The sequence below is a fragment of the Nuphar pumila genome, chromosome 5 (genome assembly GCF_984573655.1).
Source record: "Nuphar pumila chromosome 5, dmNupPumi1.hap1.1, whole genome shotgun sequence".
Taxonomy (NCBI): Eukaryota; Viridiplantae; Streptophyta; class Magnoliopsida; order Nymphaeales; family Nymphaeaceae; genus Nuphar; species Nuphar pumila.
In genome coordinates this window covers 125,950,985-125,972,071 of record NC_143253.1, presented here as the reverse complement: position 1 = coordinate 125,972,071, position 21,087 = coordinate 125,950,985, and the positions used below count along the sequence as shown (strand labels likewise).

Here is a 21,087-nt window from a genome sequence, read left to right as displayed (position 1 = left end):
GATGCAATTCATCAATGATGAGCCCAAGACTCTGTTTGGGAGCTGGAAATGAGAGGGGAGATAGGGATTCAGTGAATCCCACCTACCCGTGCCGCCGCTGTCTAAAAGCTCGGATGCAAGAGATGTGAGGATGCAGTTGACAACTCCAGTTTCATCGCCAATTTTCTTTTCCAGTCTCATCACCTTTCTCATCTCCTCTACAACAACGGTTCCCAAACGAAGCCTTGATGTAGCCACCTAGTTACATTAGGCTGCTTCATCAATCACTTACCTTATTAGGCCTTGTGCATGCAGATAGCTGCATGGTAGCTAAGGCTGCGTGCAGAAAAGTTGATGCATCTAGGTCCTAAAACAGTTATATATACATGTATGTGCATCGATGCTTGGTTTCAATAAAAGCAATCTTTGGCACCAACAGTTGGAGTTTTCTAAAGTGTTCACATTATATAGAGGCTCAGCATGATGCACCACCACTGACAGCCGCCCATCTTGGCATTTCTCGAGATGGGGCGTGGTCGCCATCTCAAGAAATGTTGAGATGGGTGGCTGTAAGCAGTCCTGCATAAAAATTGCCCTCTTTCTTTAATTAATCATAAAGCAATTAGATGCTAGTTTCAGGTAAGGGTGGACACACTGAACCAGCATGAGCCAACCTGACTCAGTGCCCATTAATTGAGGGTTGAGGCCTGACGGGCTGAGCCCTGACCCTGATCTACTGATAACCCGAAGCTGATTGGGCACTGAAAGCCCATAGAATAGCCGACCTAATTAATGTCCACCCCTAGTTTTGAGGCAATCGCTCCGGGGAGACTGCTATCTTCTTGATCAATCAAGTTATTAATGACTAGCGACGACAAAACAAAGGAAAAGAAATAACCTTACCTCTCCCTCCCGAGAGAAAGAAATAGAAAGGCAACTGGACCACATGTTCTAGCCATCCAGACCACTAATTTATCTTTTATTTAAAATTCTCTTTTGCGTAAAAATGGAAGGGACTCTCTTTTCCTCTATGGGATTGATAAATAAAATTCTTATATGTCACGAGAAATTTACCGGCCTAGGTCGTGGAAGGACCACCCTGGCTTGTACAGACAACCTAAAACTTTGAGGTTAGGACCCTTGCTACCGCGCGAAGCCTATGCTGAGCATCAGCTTGCGCACGAGAGCATACAACCATGAAAATCAAACCTTGGCTACCCGTCTAGTAGTGGGGCGCACCCCCATATGCCACTCCCCCCCCCCCCACTGGGGATTAAAACAAAACAAAGGCCGTCTATTTTCGATACTCTTGGATCCAGATATATACCATTCATCTAGAGCTTGCATGGTTCTAAAAGATTTTGTGGGCCCACGTAGAACGCTAGCAAACCAGCTGTGGTGGTTGCAAGCCGTTCATCTCTCGGATGAACAGCATCCCGATGAAACCTAATGGTAATAATACAGTTAAGTCTACCCATCGGATCTCCTTATTTCCACTTTGATTCATAATCTTGCCTGTCTTGTCAAGACTTAGAACGAAACAAGATGAGTCTTGTCATGAAGCAACCGTGGTTAGCAAAAGTCTTTTTCACATGCCCTTTTCGATAGTGGCGCACGTGTGTGTGTGTGTGTACACAGCTTTTATAGGTGGGCCACGTAATGCAGCGTGGGCCCCACCCGGGGTTTTCCTTGCTTCGGCCAGGGTTCTTGGTCATAAAAAAATAAAATAGTATTCACATGAATTTCTTGAGATGGGATAGAACTTTGAAAACGAAAAAACAAATAAAACTATATTAAAAAAACTTTGGCAACAATAAAAAGAAAAGAACTCGTTCTTTTGAGAGAAAAGTTTGGAACATTAAAATACTTCTTAAAAAAAAAACTCAATTATAGATTCAATTTTTTCAAATCTCGGGTTTGAATTACATTAAGTCGTGAATTTGAATCCCGTAATTCCTAATTTTTAGCTTGATTTTTAAGGAAAAATATAGTATACTATTTTGGACCTTGCCTTACAAAATTAAAACCAAATTAAACTCAGTTATATTTAATCACGCGTTCACTATTTTAATGATCTTCTCCTCTTTCTCACGTCATTTTGTGTCTTGTCATGACTTAACAGTGCAAGATGAGTCGTGTACACTTTAAGAATTGACATCTTCACCGTCGATTGATTGCTTAATCCCAGAAAGACCATGCATTGCATTGTAGACCGTGATGGAGGGCAGAATTTTGAGACGGGGCAGGGGTGGAGACCTTGTCCCCCACCTCCGTCCCGGTCCACTGCCATCCCTAAGAACAAAAACTGAATCTATGACATACTTTTTGGTATCGCGTGTCTAAGGTGCAAGGGACTGACGTTCATGAAAATGGATTCCTGACCACCCGTCTAGTGGCCAAAGCCCCTTTCCAGGGCACCAACCCCGCTGAGGCTCTAATTTGCATTATTTAGAGTCACTCTTTGTCTGATTTAGCATCAACTCAAGAAGCGCACTATATATATTTTTCTCTCCCCTTATTTTTGTTGGAACACGATAGCCAAAAATAGGATTTTGATAAATCAAGATTGCAAACCTAGAGGCATGTTCTTAAGATCATTATCTTTAAAACTATATCGCCCCCACTTGGAGGTTTTGAATGTTATGAACATAGTATTAATGCTGCCATAATTCCAAGAGGAAGCAGCACTCTTTCCAGTTTTCTCTTGTGAATTAGTCATTAATTTCCAAGATCCAATTTCTGTCTAAAGGTGTGGCTTGATCCACAACATGAGTCAAGAGAAAACTATGTTCGTAACTTTCATTTTTTTTTAAATTTTTTTATGATTTTATGACAGATTAGCGATGGATATCTGTCGCTAATATTCGTCGCCAATTTAGCAATGGATTAGGAATGAATATTTTTTTTTCAAAAACTAAATCAGTCGACATTTTGCGATGGAATGTAAACCATCGCTAAATTGGTGGCAGATATTAGAGACAAATACATATTCGTCGTTAAATTTTAGCAATGGCTTAACGACAGATATGTATCTATCGCAAAACCAAATCAGTGCTTATTTAGTGACGAATTAACGATGGATCATGAAATTCATTAATCCATCATGAATTAGCAATGAAATTAGTGACAAAAAAATTATGATGTACGTTATTCATCGCTAAGTCGTCGCTGATCCATCGGTAAATAATTCAACAATGGATTTGTGATGGATTAGCGTCAGATAACATCCGTCGCTAATCCACAGAATTCTTTTAGTGTGACTAATAGAATGAGTTAGAGACCAATATATTCATAAAGTAATCTTAACACGCTAAACACTTAAAATAAATGATATTTTAGTGTAATAAAATATGATATCTCATAAAGAGATGTTTATTTGCATGACTCGTATGATTCATTCTTATGATTCAATATAGCATATGAACCCACATGTAAATTGAATCAAGATAACAGTAAAAAAACATCGATTATATGCTTTTCTGTGTCAATGAATCAAGTGGGAGAATGTTAGACTTTTTGGATGGGGTCTAACCAGATGAGACTAGGTTTGACACGAACACACATCATAAGAGTGGGGGGTTTCAATATGCATGAATGCCATGCATGTAACCTCCACTGATCTCCCACTATATAAAGAGAGCTCTATGGATGTTTGATAGGAGTGTAACTGGTTATTGGGTTTCATTTTGAGTCTATGGGTTCTAAGGTTCTGCTCACCTTTCGACTTGATGGCCAGAGCTCATCGAAGGCATCGATTGGCTGAAGAGAACACTAACAACCTACCTCTACCTAAGGTTCGATCAAATCGACGATGACAACATTTGGTAAGTAGCGTTATCCCGTTGTTTACACTAACACCGGATAATAGTAAACTTTGACACCTTGTTATGCACCTTCTCGACATGATCAATGGAAAAAAACACCGTTGACCTATCAAAGGGGGGCTCCGCTTGTCTGGTAGCAGCACCTTATGTTGGGACGTTGCAGGTTCAAAACTCAATGGTATAATTGTATAACTGGCAGGGGTATGCCTAACCCCAGCTTGCCTTTCAAGAAAAAAAAAAAACACTGTTGACCTGCGAATGCCTTAAAATGAAAATCATCCAGAAAGCTCCAAGGGGTGCAAGACTTGCTCAAAATTACTCAATTTTCATCTGTAGTTATGAAAACTATAACATAATTCTCTGATACTACCCGGGAGCAAATTAAAGAAAAGACGGAAAGATGACGACACATGCAATCTAAAGATCAAGCCATGAAGTACCATGTCCGCAAAACAGTGGCATTTTGTGAATTGAACAAAAAAGAGAGACTTTGCTCAACAATACAAACCTATATTTACAAGCAGAAGATCACCCATGTAGGTGCTTGTCTTTTAAGTGCAAGAACCATTCAACACGAAGCAACGCCTCTTTTAAACTCTAACTGAAAGTCTGCAACCAAACGAATTACAAGCACTCCACAACTTAACAAGAATGAAGAAACACTTGAGTGATTGAATTTATTTCCTATAATCAATGCAGAATGTCACTTCACAACCCCCTAATCTAGACCTTGAGGACCAGCAATTTATAGCAAATCATTTAATTAGAAGCAAAAACACCCCTAAAGCAAGGTGCATATATTAATACCATTTAATTCTTTGAACATCATTTTGGGGAGTTTGAATCCCTCAAATCCAAGGCACTTTGAGCAGAGATCCCAAGATCTCTAGTCCTACTCCAACCCCCTTCCCCCAATGGATTTGGATTTGGGGGGTTTTGACCCGTGATGGGGATCTCTCAAATCTTCAGATTATTTGAGATCCACCGTTTGAGTGAGGTCGGATCAAGGCGTGGACTCCATGCTTTGATCTGCGTGTTCGTGAATCTCCTCCAAGATCAGCGGCATTTAAACGCACCTAAATATGACATGCATCTGCACAAGTAATTGACTGTCTTAATTAAACTCACAAAGAGTCACTGTTCATCATTCTTCCCCATGTCAGACTTCTATTTCTTTATGCATATTCACACTTCATTCCAGCCATTCTTTATTCAATCACACTGTGCCGACGTAGTTTGCTCACATACCACAAACAACTCCTACAATTCAAGGAAAAACCATATTAATTAATTTTTCAGACGGTTCATTCCTGTAATGAAACAATTGAGGTGCATACCTCTCATTGGGGATGCACACACGAGCTTGGGCTGTTCGAACTCAGCTCGATTCAAAATCACTGTGTTCAAGCTCAGAGTTGAGCTTGTAAGGCGTTGTCCTAACTCAGCTCGAGTTGAACCCAGTTTAAACAAGATTTACTAAAAATATTTTTTGTGAAGAGACCTACCATTAAGCTAAAATATGTCTTTTGATTTTTTATACATAATAAAATTCTCAACAAAAAAAAAGTGAAAAAAAACAAGATTCAAACCCAACACATTCTAACACCCTACCCATTAGGGTAACAATATAGCTCTAAATGTTATTGCGAAAATATGATATATGGGGTTTGCAATGAACCCAGTTTTATCGAGCCTGCCGAGCTTTATTAGGACCGGTTCAAGGTTGACTCATTTACGAATGGGACGAGCTCGAGCCAACTCGATTAGGTGCGCAACCTACCTCTAAGGATGGCAGTGAACCGGGGTGGGGCGGGGGACAAGATCTTCACCCGCCCCGTCTCAAAATTTTAACCTTCATCCCCGATCCATCCCCGTGGCAGGGGAGACTTTGGACCTCCAACCCCGCCCCGTCTAAATATATGAATCCCCACCCCCGCCGCATCCCCGCCTCACCATCGCCACATCCCCGCCCCATCCAAAAGCTCAGGGTAATTAGCACAAGCAATAAGGCATTTCTCATATAACTTTACGACCAACACACATGAACAAAAAAAATGAAAAATGAATAAAGACGTACCAGTTTAATAGCCACTTCTTCTCCTGTTTAAGTATTAAGGCATGTAACAAATACAGTCGTACAAATCCCAGAAATATCAAGCTTTTAAATGATCAACAATCTAAAATCTTTGCAAAAAATCATAATCTAAGAAAGCATTTTCATCCCAGAGAAAAAATCGCGCTTTTAAACAAATAGAAAAAATAAAAAATTAAACAGAATTAAAAAGAAAATCGAATTAACAACTCCAATAATAGAGAACGAAATACAAAAGAAGTGTAATTAAAGAACAGGGATGGAAGCCATACCCAGATAAAGCTCACCAAAAGATTCGCTTCCAATCTTCGGGCCGAGCTGAAACCTGCCACCGATCACATGCTCCATATTTCAATTGGAAACAAAACCCTAATTCAAATAGCTCGAAACACCTAAACCCTCTTTTCCACCATGTGTTCTCCCTTCGAGTTCCAACCAGAAAACCCTAAATTTTCACCACCAACGACAAGGAACCCTAATTCCACAAGTCTCATCAAATTCCGCCCATCGATGATCACCGACGATACCAAACGCTCAGAAAGAAACCTGAATCATGATTCTTCAAGACACCAAAAACCTTAAAGCAACCATCACCGACATGCCCAGAACCTTAACTTTCCTTTCCACTGAATGACTGAAACCCTAATTTCACAGACGACGAAGAATCTGGACCACGAAACACCATAAGAATTGGAGCCCCAGAATCACGATCGGATGCCAAAACCACGTACGATCATCGGGACACAACAATTTAAAGGATATCAGAGGAGAAATCTAGCAATGGAAGGCAATCGCAAGTTAAACCCCATAACAAAGCATGAGATCTTGCATTTTGATTTTTTGTGATGATAGAATAAAGAAATAGGTTAGGGTTAATAAGAAAAGGGTAATAATGAATGTGGTTATTTTATAATTTTATTATTTTATTTAATGTATTTTAGTAATATCATTAACGGGGGCGGGGCCGGGGTGGAAGAAAGTGCTAGCATCCCTACATGGAGATGAATTTTAACCTTTATCCCTGCCTTCATCCTCGTTTCATGCCCTCCATCCCCGGTTTAAACGGGGGCGAGGCGGGGCCCGCTTTCCCCCGGCCCACTGCCATCCCTACCTCTCATTACTTGCTGACTTTTATAGGCAGAAATTAAAGGATAAGAGGAAAAAGTGGGGTTGGGGGTGCACTATTATAAAAGTGTGCAATCTTTATCTTTTTCATTGGAGACAAAGCTACGAAGACCGAAAGGAACCCTTGCCTCAAAGAGATGAGCAAAATCCTAAAAGTTATGACGTATGTACGTGCGTAAGCCTGTGGAGGGCGGGGGCGTACTTAATTATAGTTTTGGACAAATTCTTGATACAGACCTACTTTTATTTGGAATTTCATATTGGGCATTATCTTTTATGAAATTCTTGTTAAATAAGGAGCTGTTTTAGCTTTTCTTTTACTCTCAACTAGGTAACATGAGTTCAATATAGCAAACTACCAAATAATTTCCTTTTCAATTTATCTTCAATTAATTAACTCAGTTTGAATATTTTTAAATGCTTTCATTAAATATATTTATCTTGGATATAACCACAAATATGAGTAAGATCTATTTCTAACCTGGGCTAGAAGTCTGATCAGTTTTGGTTATTCATAAGGTGACAATATTTTATGGTGGGTGGACGGAAGTTGATAACATGTACAAAGGCAGTCATATATTTTTGATGAATAAGGATAAATAAAGAATTTTAGAATACTTTAAAACAATTTTTTACAGTTGTGTGTGAGGGAAAATAACTCAGTGTTCTGATCGGACCAGTCACAAAAACATGGGATTATATCAGAAATTACAAAAAAGATCATTCCTTTCATGAAATTACAATTAAAAAGTGGGTCTGCATCAGAAAATGGCTCAATTATTTCAGTTGGGTGACAGAACTGCGGATCCCACATTCTTAAGTATAAATGTACGGTGTGTCCCCCCTACTTTTGAGTACTTTTCTACGATATACGGTCCTCCTGCAAAGACTTAAATGTGTCAATTTTTATGTTGTGGGTGAATTAGGGTAAGAAATAAATTGGTGACAAAAATCATTAATGACTTTTTTTTTTTTGACAGACAAACCTGGGGTTAGGGTAGACCCCCCTACCAGTTATACAACCGTGTGCCATTGGGATTCGAACTTGCAACGTCCCAACACAAGGTGACGTGCACTAACTGCTCCTGCCATACAAGCCGAAACCCTGTTCAAGTACTTTTAAAAAGTTGATGGAAGTTTCTTGTAATTTCACACTTCTCTTGGTCTCAAACTACCCATGATTGCACCGGTGGAAGAGCTCTAGAGCATTCACATGCCAACCAACCGCAGAAGGTAAAAAAACTAGCAACATATTTTCCAGGAACCCCCCACAAAGTTACAGAAAATCACAAAGGACTGCTCATTTATGATGGGTAATTGCCAACGTCCAATTCTGAAAATGAAAGGTCATCTTCTGGCCCTGCGTTCTGGCCCTGAGTTGACCCGGAGCCTTGAGCTTGTCTACCAACCGTAGGCACGCATCTCAGACTAGTTTTTTGGCGTTTGCAACAGCTTCCAAATGTATACGATCAATAACGTAGATGAAGATGAGTGAGGCGTTCGAGCAAAGGAGGTGTTGTTTCTTTTAAGAATCATGAGGTCCTTTGTAATTATGAAAAAAGAAAAGGCATGTGGATGTGAATACTGGAGAATAAAAATCAAAAGACTAGCTGGCGCCTCTCACGAAAGAGTGAACCCTAACCAGTGTTGAAGATAAAGCACCTTAGACTTCACACATTATATGCAGCGTGGTGGGCATGCAAACAACCATCTCTATCTTGCCATTTCTCGAGATACGTGCCTTTTTTCGAGATGGATGGTCAGCAGTATTGTAGGTTCTCAAGAAGCCTGCTGTCACAGGGGGAAACCACTTCATTAAAAAAGAGATTATGAGAATCTCGATTCAAATAAAGAAAAGTTTGCCTTCTGACAAGACATCCAACTTTCCTTAAAAATTAAAATCTATAAAACTTGCTGATGATCAGAATATTTTTTTTTGAATAATAAAGTCGCTTTCATAATACACCACAACTACAAGTCTAGGAATTAAACTTTGTGATAAAGTATTTCATTTTTACCCCATTTAGCTGGATAAGTTGGCGTTGAGAGAGGCAAACGGAGTTTTAGCTGCATTTTGATAGAAGCCGCAAATGAAGAATGAGAAACCCATGGGGGTGAAGCCATCTTGGTTAGAGAAAGCCACATCAAGTAAAGGGTTTTACGTTTTTTTTTTTTGGATTTATTACCCGAAAAAACACCACCAAGACCTGGTCATCCTGGCTTAAGACCTGCCCCAGGACCTATGCTACTAATTGGCTTGTGCAGAAGAGTGACTTTCATGAGAATCAAACTTTGAATGGCCGTCTATCAGGCAAGAATTTCTGTCTAAACATAAACCCTGAAACGGGAAACAGGTAGAGGGATGACAGTGGATCCGGGCCGAGGACAAGGTCTCCAATCCCACCCCGTCTCAAAATTCTGTATTTTATTTCTGCCTTCGTCCCCGCACGGGTTTTGATTTTAACCTTAATTTCAAACTCCATCCCCAATCTAAACGAGGAAAGGCGGGGTAGGGCCCCGTTTGTCCTCGGTCCACTGCCATCCATAAAGAGTATTTTAGCATTTTACTAATGAGGATCAGGGATAGAGTGGGGCGGGAGAAAGCGTAAGTCCATCCCCATCTCCATCCGCACGGGTTTTGATTTTAACCTCCATTCTAATTTCATGTCCTACTTCCCGGGTCCAAGCGAGGCGAGGCGGAGAGAGGCCCATTTCCCCGTTCTCAGCATCATTAGAAGCAGGGATCCGAAATTCCCACCAGAGATGGCGGAGAAGAACCAATTGCAGAGGGGAAAACAGATTCAAATGCAAACGAAGAGAGAGAAAGAGAGGATCGACCTATAGAAATGAAGTCAGCTCAACAGCTTACATAAAATTTACATACATTCGAACACCTAAAGGAAAAAAAAAAGCAAATACAGGGAAAAAAGGGTAAGAGAGGACTAAAAGAGAAAAACAAATATTCAGTACATTTTCTACTTGTTTTTTTATCAAAAGGACGGGACGACACCGTAGACGGAGTCGGCCATGAGGACGGCGGCGGTGGAGTAGATCGGGTCGACCTCCACATCGACCTCCGTCCTCTTGGCGAACCTTCCCTTGATCCGCGGCCTCGTCTCGGCGTACGCCTTCCGAGACGCGTACCGTATCTTCTTCTCGAACTTCCGGTTCTTCCGCTTCTCCCTGTATCTGAGGACCCGAGCCCCCCTGTCGAGCGGGGAGTAGTGAGGCACCGTCTGGCCGGCCGAGTAGGGCAAGCACATATCCATCCCTCCCGACACCTTCACGCTCCCGCTGTACGGATTCGAGATATCAGTCAGGGAGCTGCCGTCCGGCACCACTCCGATGTCCAGAGACGACGACGACACCTGAAAAAACGATCGCAAAAAAAGTAAACCTTAAATTTCTCCACCGATTCTGCAATACTGCAGATTGAAACTTAAAAAATTCACTATTTCTACTGTTTTCCAAGACGACGCAAAAAATCCTTGAAGGTTAGGAAGGAAACTAGCTTAAGATTTCAGGAAATGTTCGGATCTTGAAATAGACGAAGAGTGAGGGGGAAAACTCACGCTGTGGCTTAGCGAGGCCGTGGTGTAGCTGAATCCGGCCTTCGACCGGCAGAAATCGTTCTCCAGACACAGATCGGACCTGCCGACGGTAGTCAGAACGGGTGCCGGAGGCGAGGGTTTGTTCTGGACAGGGACGGCGCTATCCGAGCCGTTGTTCTGATGGAAACGGTAGTCCATGGACGAGGCGTAGTCCAGATCGAGGTAAGGATCGACTTCCGAGAACAAATACTCGCTGGATTTGAGCTCGCACTCCTGAGCGCACATCTTAGGGTTGGGAAGGAGCCAGGAGGCCGCCTCTGCCTCGTCGGCCCGGGCGTTGGCCTCCTCATCGTCGTCGTCGTCCTCCCTGCCGTTTCCGGCACGGTTTCCCTTCAGAAAGCCGTCCGAATCGACGGCCGGTACGAGCAGGATAGCCGCCGCGGTCGACTTCGCGACGGCCGCGGCCGGTTCGTAGAAAGGCACCACCGGCAAGCGCTCGTGGCGCCGGGCGAGCGGGTTGGCCGAGTGGATGTCGTTGTCGCAGGCGACGCAGAGCGCGGCCGCGTCGGCCTTGCAGGTGACGCTGGCGGGGGCCTGCTCGCAAACCTCGCACATCCAGACTCGCTCGTGGCTGGACGCCAGCCGGTTCGCCCCGTGAACCTTGCCGTCGCAGCCAAGGCAGAGGAAGGCCGAGTCGGCCCTGCAGAAGAGGAGCGCCGGCGAGGCCATGCACGAGTCGCACGCCCTCGCTGCCATGCTCCACTCCGCCCCGCATCCCTCCTCGGAGAACCCTCCGCGTCTACTCTCGTCTTCCTTCATCTCTCTCTCTCTCTCCTTCGTTCTGCGTTCTCTGTGAGCGAGAGGGGGCGTCTGCGTTATCTAGCCCGTGGGGGAACTGGCGAGTCCACGTGGAGATTTCTGACCTATCCTCTACGGTTTTGGGCCGAGCGCAGCTGTCACTTGTCCAGAGTGGGTCCAGTACCCCCATCGAAGAGATTGTCCTGTTGCGATGATTAAAATCGGGGAAGCGAGGGAAACGATTAAAAAACAAAAACTTTAAAGTCAGACGATGGGGCCCATAGATTTTGGCGTCCATCCTATGGAAAAATGACACGTTTGGAAGGATGTCTATCGGACGATCAAAGATGAGAGGGTCGGCGATGTTTTATTTATTTATTTTGTTTTTGCCACCTGCCACCTCCTTTGGGCAGCGTGAATTTTTGTATCGTGGCCGTCGTTTGGTTAATGAAATCAGGATATATATTTTGTCAGTCGACCGTATGTGCTATCTATCGACTTTGGAAAATCCACATACAAGCTACGATGACCTAATCTGAGATATGCTCATCATCATAACTTGTATGCTAAGATCCACATTGAGGATCGAGGACGTGAAAATAAGATGTTTTAATACATTGTGAACTGCTGTTTTCTTAACCTCCTCAACAACTAGCAAACACATTACAATCTCATAATGAAAAGCCATTTAGTAGTAAATAATCCGTCAAAATAAAAAGCCATTTATTACTAAATAATTCATCAAAATAAAAAAAAGAATGGTCAAAGTCTTCAATCTTGATCTTGGCCATAAAATGGTTCTAATAACAAAAAAAAAATGATCAAAGTCTAAAAATGACCATGACAAAACCAAGCCAAGAAGGACCAAGCACTACAACAGAGCAGTAGATTAGCGACGACCACCTTCCGTCGCTAATCCATCGCTAACATGGTTAGCGACGGATTAGCGACAACGCGGCGACAGTATGCTTACATCGCGAATATTTCGACGCTAACTGGCGACAGAATAATTCTGTCGCCAAGTCTGTCGCTAATTGCGACGGAATAACGAGCGCTATATTCCGTCGCCAATCCGCCGGTACTAAACGGCGACCACGGCGTGGCGACGGATTTAATTCCGTCGCTAAGCCGTCGCTAGATTAATATGAATAGCGACAGAATCATCCGTCGCTAATCCGTCGCAAAAACGAAAAAAAATCAAAAAAAATTTATTTAAAAATTAATTACGGAGAACTGTACAATTTATATTTCTTGTACAATTTATATTTCCTGTAAATAAAAAACAAACCACACAAAAAAATTCATATAACAAGTATCTATAATAATTAATCGTTCCACCTTAAAACTAAGAAGTTTAATTATTTACAATTCAACAATTACAATTAGGAAAAATAAAAAAAATAGAACTTCTTCAACACAGTCCTCTAATCATCGCCAAGATTTTGTGCGTCTTCTTGTTCATTGTCTTTATCTGTCCCTTCAGCTCCACTACCCTGATTATCGCTAGCAGCCTACACAAGAAAAGAACAGTCAGTATTGATAAACAAAATATAATGAAATAAATTACACACTATATGTGATTCTATCATGTGCTCATGTGTGATCTAAGGCAATAAAAAAACTCTATATGTGATTCTATCATGCTCATATGTGTGCTAAGGCAGTCAAAAAATTGAATATGTGATTATAGCATGTTCATATGTGTTCTAAGGCATATAAAAAAACTCTATATGTGATTCTACCATGCTCAGATGTGCTTTAAGGCAAGCAAAAAACTATATATGTGATTCGATCATGCTCGTATGTGTGCTAAGGCAGTAAAAAAATTGAATATGTGAATATAGCATGCTCATATGTGCTCTAAGGCAGGCAAAGCCAAAAATTTTATATGTGATTCTATCATAAATGATATATAACATATTCATATGTGTTCTAAGGCAGTTAAAAAACTCTATATGTTATTATAGCATGTTCATATGTGTGCTAAGGCAGTCAAAAAACAGAATATGTGATTATAATATGCTCATATGTGTTCTTAGGCAGTAAAAAAACTGAATATGTGATTATAGCATGCTTATGTGTTCTAATGCAATCAAAAAAACTTTATATGTGATTCTATCATGCTCATATGTGCTCTAAGACAGACAAAAAGTTAAATATATATATATATATATGTGATTCTATCATGCTCATATGTGTGCTAAGGCAGTAAAAAAATTGAATATGTGATTATAGCATGTTCATATGTGTTCTAAGGCATCTAGAAAAACTCTATATGTGATTCTACCATGCTCAAATGTGCTTTAAGATAGTCAAAAAAACTATATATGTGATTATACCTGAGAGGGACCTGGAATCGAAGATCCCCTATCCTGAACAGCGGCCTTGATCTCATTTCGGAGAAAGGGGGCGACGGTGTATTGGAAGTAGTTATTCAGTGATTCATTAATGATCTCGCGTACATCATCACCGGAAAGAATAGTCGGCTGCTTGGAGCTTATGTCGGCGCAAGAAGTTGGTGAGCCGTAACTGGAAGAACCAATAACTGGTGAAGTGTTCATATTACTCCCAAACCCAAACACGCGACCTTTTTTGGGTTCACCTGCTGCAGTCACCCATGCTGTAGGATCAAATGATGGATGCTGAGTAGCGTCTTCACCATATCGCTCTACCATTTGTTGCTCATATGCCTCCTACAAAATAATGTTTAAAGTATTCATTAATAATTAATGATAACATTATGATGACTTGCATATATATTGCAATGATTATTAATAGAATTAATACATACCGTTGTCGTTCTCGCCTTCTCTGATACGAAGACTCCCGTGGTCTTCCGTTTATGTGTTTCTACAAACACATCCTTATATGGTACACTGCCTCCTTTTTCTGCTTCCTGCGAAGTTAAATGACAAAAGATTTAGTACACAAATTTGCAACTATACTTATAAAATTAATATTATATATTGATGAGTTACCATTTTCTTTAGGTGGCTCCCAAATGTCTTAGATCCACCTGTGTGTAGATGGGCTTCGGGCATCTTCGATCGATTTTGTGAAGCCTTCGCAGAGCGATTTTTAAATGCATCTCCCGCCCACATATCGCACATTTCATCCCAGTAATCTCTCCTGATAGTAATAGGACCATGGCCCTTCCACAGTAATGGATCATCTACTACGCCAGATGCTTTTTTTGCTGCAGTCTTCATAGTGTGCAGCATGTCTGCAAATCGATTGGCAGCCACCTTCTGCCACACCTTCCTTGCATCATTTTCTTCCACCGTAGTTGCAAAGCGATTCGAAGCCTACAAATATTTTCAGAAAGTTAGTAGACATTGCTTAAATAAATTAAATATGAAACACATTAACTATGAGGAACAACTGTATACCATGAATGAGGACCACAATCTGTCTAATACCTCCTTTGGGTACTCTTTCCATTGAGCAACTGGTCCTGGTAGATGTTGAAGAAGTGAATTCCTAATCTCCCGTACTACTTCTTGTGGCTCAAACCTCGTGCTGCACATGAATTGTTACACAGTAAATATCAATACAAAATATTTAAAAGATATGCAATAATTGAAAACAAAATACTTACGGTCGATTATCGATATACACTATTCGAATGAGTCTTCTTGTGCCAGCCTGTGAAGACCCTGTTTCCTGTGTTGGCTGTTGACTTGTGCGATCAACTGGTGTAGGTGGGTCGTATACAGGCGCAACATCATCTGTAAAAAAATACACACCAAGTTCTCAGAATGTGCATTTGAACTAATCAAGCATCTAATTAGTTATATGATATACCTATCACAGGAGCCCGTGAAGATGAAGGTTGAGCCTGGCTACTACTGGATGAGCGACCACTATAACCTCCACGAACCATATTCTAACAAATAACATATGTCATACAATACATTCAAATAATTCACATCAAGTATTACAATGCATTCAAGTCATTCACATCAAGCATTGCAATGCATTCAAATAATTCAAATCATTGACATCAAGTATTGCACTAATTCAAATCATTCGTTAATTGCATAAATTATAATACATTCAGATAAATTACAATGCATTCGAATCATTCGTATCAAGTATTACAATACATTGAAATAAAATTTTTAATCATTCACACCAAGTATTGCAATACAACTCACATCAAGTATTACAATGCATTTAAATAGAGGTTTGTAGTATAAGATTTTTTTCACTAGCTTGAGAATTCTTCCTCGTCACTAGTTTGACTTTCTTCTTCTTCTTCTTCTTCTTCTTCTTCTTCTTCATTGTTTGCCCATCCACTTGGTACATCATTTGGATCACATTCCTCTATGAATGTTTCATCAGCTAATGGAGATATGACATGCATATCATGCGCAACATCGTGACCATAAGCGAAGTCACAGACATCATCTGATTGATAGTAATCACTGTCTTCAGCTAACTCATCTTCTTGTAACTCATCTTCTTGTAACTCATCTTCTTGTAACGAAAAATGCTGGCGTAAATATCTTTTCTAACAGACAAACAGTGGTGATGACAGAGTCCTCGAGATTCTTTACATCTGATACAATGACCTCCGATGCGCACAATGTTCTGAAAAATCCGCTCAACTCAGACAATACCCCCCATATAGGTTTGTCTAACATATCATGGAATGCTAGGGGTATCAATCGTTGCATAAAGATATGACAATCATGGCTCTTCAACCCATATAACTGTCCATCGTCAATCTTCACAGCCCGAGCAATGTTAGAGACATATCCATCTGGAAATCTCAGTTGTCTCAACCATTGACATACATGTTTTATTTGATCAGGTCCGAGCACGTACTTCGCCTTTGGTTTCAGTACTTTGCCATTATACTCTTTGAGTTCCAATTCTGGTCTTTTACATATTAATTTTAAATCCATACGGGCCTTCGGATTATCCTTCATTTTTCCTTTAATATTCATTACTGTATTGAACACATTATCAAACACATTTTTCTCTACATGCATCACATCCAAATTATGTCGTATCAATAGGGTCGGCCAATACGGTAGTTCCCAAAAAATAGATTTTTTCGTCCAATTGTGTTCCTTCCCAAATCCACGGAAGGGTGTAGGACTGCGGGCATCTGTTAATACATCTGGAAAGTATCGCAATCTTCTTAAAATCTCTATGCCAGACAATCTTGAGGATGGACCTTCCATTTCAGTTGTGCCTGCTGTAAATGCATTCTTTTGACGTCAGAACGGATGATCGCTGGGTAGAAATCGACGATGGCAATCAAACCAGCAAGGCTTTCTTCCATGCCTCAATCTAAAAGCTTTGGAATCCTCCATGCAGTACGGACAAGCCAACCTCCCATGTGTGCTCCAACCAGATAACATACCATATGCAGGGAAGTCACTGATTGTCCATAGAACAGCGGCCTTCATGTTGAAATTTTGTTTTTTGTGGGCATCATACGTGGTAACACCGTCATCCCACAGTACTTTTAATTCATCAATCAATGGCCTTAGATATACATCAAGATTTTGGCCAGGTGAGGTCGGACCAGGGATCAACAGAGACAAGAAAAGATTTGGACGTTTCATACACAAGCTTGGTGGAAGGTTGTATGGAGTTACAAATACTGGCCAGCATGAGTATGGAGTTGATCTACCCCCAAATGGATTAAATCCATCTGTACATAGACCGAGTCTAACATTTCGCACTTCCATTGCGAAGTTCTGATGAGTACGATCAAAGTGCTTCCAAGCTTCAGCGTCAACAGGATGCGTGATCTTGTTTTCATCGTGTTGAACTTTATTTGCATGCCATCTCATGTGTTTAGCTGTCTTTGAAGACATATACAATCGCTGCAATCTAGGAGTGATAGGAAAGTAGCGGAGCGACTTGTATGAAACTTCCTTTGATCTCGTGCTACCATTGCCTCTTGTCTTTGGCTTGAACCGAGGATGCCCACATGACGGGCATGATATGTCGTTTTCCTGCTCCTTGAAATACAACATGCAGTGATTTGGACAAGCATCAATCTTTTTGTAACCCATACCTAGAGCGTTGACCATAACTTTCGCACGATAGAAATTTTGTGGCAATTTCTCATCTTTAGGCAACATACTCTTCACAATCATGCACAAACGGTCAAAACATGATTGACTCAAATTATACTCGGACTTCAAATTCATTAGTTGAAGAACTGCAGACAAGATAGTGTGACTCTCACAACCGTTCCAAAGTGGCTCATCAGCATCTTTAAGTAAATCATAAAATCTACTAGCTGCATCGTTTGGTGATTCTTCATCTACGGCAGTTCTTACATCACTAGAACTCATAGCAGAACCCAGTTCTGTTCCTGCAGCATCAAATATCAAATCCGTATATGGATTATCGTGCACCACATTCACCCGTGCATCAAAATCGTTTCTAAATTCTTCTCCATGAAACGTTCAGTTCTGATAATCACTCACAAAACCCTTCCTGTATAGGTGATGTCTAACGCCATGAGGTTCTACAAATCGATTATTCTTACAAATCTTGCAGGGACACCTAATCCGACCTGTGGGATCTACCGTACTGACACTTGCCGTTGCAAATTCAATAAAACTGTCGACACCATCCATATATTCATGCGATAACTCATTGTCCACTATCCTACGGTACATCCATTCACGGTTTGCAGCCATTCTGTCGTATGATGTTACGAATAGTATCCTAACCAGTTAAAAGAGAACCATCAAAATGCTATGATGAAGAAAATATCAAATTTATCATGCAATATATGATGTCATACAATCACAAGAATTATGATGCATGCATTGATAACTTAATATTTTCATGTGCAAACTATTCATGACACGATACATTCATTTGAAGCATGCTTTCAGTATACAATTTCACATGGAAGACATAATCAAATTGAAAGTAACTACATGTAAGCATGGATACAATCACATCAAACATTGCAATACATCGAAATAATTCATATCAAACAAATGTCAAACATGTACCTGCAGCAAACACACTTCAATATCCCACTAACTACTACCACGCATAGCATGGACTCCGTACTCCAAAAATAAGAACACTTCCATATTCATACATTAAAATCATGCTCAGCATGATCTCCGAACTCCAACAAAGCAGTCCTAGATATCAACAACTAAGTGAGTGTGTGAACAATAAAGTGTTACATTCAATAAATTAAATAACATGTGATGCGCTTGCCTCACTTACTCACCACGGGTATTTACCCGATTTGCATTGTTTTTGTCACTTACTTACCACGGGTGGCGGAGCACAAGCGAGTTCCGTTGAGAAATCTGCACAAAAAAACAATTTTTTAAAATGAAGTCACCACGGAAAAAAAACTGTTCTGACAAGGGGTCGACTCCCCTGCTGTTCCGACAGGGGGTCGACCCCCTGCCCGGGTCGACCCCCTACCGGAAAGGCAAGGGGCAAGGGTCCTCTGCCGAAAAATGCAGGGGGTTAACCCCCTTCCGGAAAACGCGGGGGTTAACCCTCTGCCGGAAAACGCGGGGGTTAACCCCCTCCGTTTTCCGGAAGGGGGTTAACACCCTGCCGGAAACGGGAGGGGGTTAACCCCCTGCGTGAAAATGGGGGTTAACCCCCTGCGTGAACCGGAAGGGGGTTAACCCCCTGCCGAAAACGGCAGGGGGTTAACCCCTTACGTCAAAACGGGGGTTAACCCCCTGCCGGAAATGACAGGGGGTTAACCCCCTGTGTGAACCGGGAGGGGGTTAACCCCCTGCCAGAAACGGCAGGGGGTTAACCCCCTGCGTGAAAATGGGGGTTAACCCCCTGCCGGAAACGGCAGGGGGTTAACCCCCTATGTGAACCGGGAGGGGGTTAACCCCCTGCCAGAAACGGTAGGGGGTTAACCCCCTGTGTGAAAATGGGGGTTAACCCCCTGCCGGAAACGGCAGGGGGTTAACCCCCTGCCGGAAACGGCAGGGGGTTAACCCCCTGTGTGAACCGGGAGGGGGTTAACCCCCTGTGTGAACCGGGAGGGGGTTAACCCCCTGCCGGAAATGGGAGGGGGTTAACCCTCTGCGTGAACCGGGAGGGGGTTAACCCCGTGTCGTTTCCGGCAGGGGGTTAACCCCTTGCCGGAAACGGGAGGGGGAGGGCGTTACCTTTCTCCGGGCGGCGAACGGTGGGACCAGCGGACGGTGGGACCGGCGGACGGTGGGACCGGCGAACGGCGGGACCGGCGAACGGCGGGAGCGGGACCGGCGCAGGAGCAGCGAAAGAAGAAAAGGAAAACCTGGTTGGGATTAGGGTTATTCGAAAGTTAGCGACGGCTTAGCGACGGATTAATTCCGTCGCTAAGCCAACGTAAAATCAAATTCGCGAAAATAGCGACGGATTATATTCTGTCGCCACATCCGTCGCTAGTTAGCGACGGACTAGTTTCCGTCGCTAACGTCGTCGGTAAATGGTGCGATCGTACCAACAAAACAATCTGTCGCAACATCCGTCGCTAATTAGCGACGGACTAGGCGACGGACTATCTTCCGTCGCTACTTTCATAAGATTCAGTGATAATAGCGACGGATATTTGTCGCTCGCCAATCCGTCGCTAACTAGCGACGGAAAGATTCCGTCGCTAACGTCCGTCGCTAACAACCTATTTTCTTGTAGTGAAGGCAAGGGGACATTGAGTAATAAATGGTTGTAAGCATGGCAGTTGGACCCGATTAAGGATGGCTCCAATGGCTGAGGTTAACTGGGTTTTAGGTCCAAACAGTTGGTCAAGACTCTTAAATGGGTAAATCAAAAGCTAAAGAGGCTAGATCTTGATCTTGAAGATAATATTGTCTCAAGAACCAAAAAAGAATGAGCAAAGTCCAAGAATGATCGTGAAAAAACCAAGCCAAACAAGATCAAACTGAAACATAAATTCAAGTCCAAAATTCAATTGAAGTTCCCTCAACTCTTCAATGTGAAACTAAATTTTTAAAGGGTTTAATAAAACTCAATAAAGTAACTGTGGAACAAAAAATAGACTAGACTAGGTTCTAACCCAATAGTTTTGAGACAAAACCTCAACATGTTGATGCAGGACTGAATCAAGATATGTTTGGGTTTGGGATATGTTTGGATCCTTTTGATCTTTTTAATTTTTAATCATATTTAATTAAATATTTAATAATGAATTGGATTTAGGATTATAGTTAACTTTCGGATCTATCTCGGATCCATGTTAGAATTAGGGTTTTTGTGTTATACTATAAATACTTATTGTAGAGAGTTATTTCTCATAGATGGATGAATGAATTCTCGAGTATTTTCATTTACTTTGTTTGATTTTCCCTTAGATCATAGATTAAAGTAGAACACATCATAGCTTGGTAGATCGTAGCGGAAATTTTTGTGAATTTAACGATGGATTTGAATCAGATGCCCTCTATGAGTTTTGAATTGTGGTGTTGTGTCAGGTGACAAATCACATACGCCCCTAAGATGAAGCAAAAATTACCACCAAAGGATGTAAAATGGTTGGAATTATGGTCTTAATTAAATACCAAGTATAGTATACGAAAAGCCAACCATGTCTAGATAGGGGAAGTCTTTGGTGATCATGATGGACCTCTATTGTATGGTAGTGATGATTTGTTTCCCCATAATTTATACTTGATAATGTACCAAACTTGATTGAGATATTAGGAAAGATCATAGAAGTACTTTTGTCATTAGGACAGAAATTTAA

The 21,087-nt window shown here is 41.6% G+C and overlaps 2 protein-coding genes across 2 annotated transcripts; both read right to left on the bottom strand.

Moving 5' to 3' along the window:
- Nucleotides 1-9,838: 9,838 nt before the first annotated feature.
- On the bottom strand, nucleotides 9,839-11,558 carry LOC149838575 (zinc finger protein CONSTANS-LIKE 5-like). The gene is made up of 2 exons (XM_090006670.1): nucleotides 10,593-11,558; nucleotides 9,839-10,388 (listed from the first exon to the last, which is right to left on the bottom strand). Exons 1-2 carry the CDS (start codon nucleotides 11,388-11,390, stop codon nucleotides 10,011-10,013), a joined length of 1,176 nt encoding a protein of 391 aa, XP_089862796.1. The 5' UTR covers nucleotides 11,391-11,558; the 3' UTR covers nucleotides 9,839-10,010.
- Nucleotides 11,559-12,619: 1,061 nt separating this feature from the next.
- LOC149838574 (uncharacterized) lies at nucleotides 12,620-13,939 on the bottom strand. The gene is made up of 2 exons (XM_090007736.1): nucleotides 13,709-13,939; nucleotides 12,620-12,880 (listed from the first exon to the last, which is right to left on the bottom strand). The coding sequence occupies exons 1-2, from the start codon at nucleotides 13,928-13,930 to the stop codon at nucleotides 12,794-12,796; spliced, it is 309 nt and encodes a 102-aa protein (XP_089863862.1). The 5' UTR covers nucleotides 13,931-13,939; the 3' UTR covers nucleotides 12,620-12,793.
- Between the last annotated feature and the right edge of the window lie 7,148 nt (nucleotides 13,940-21,087).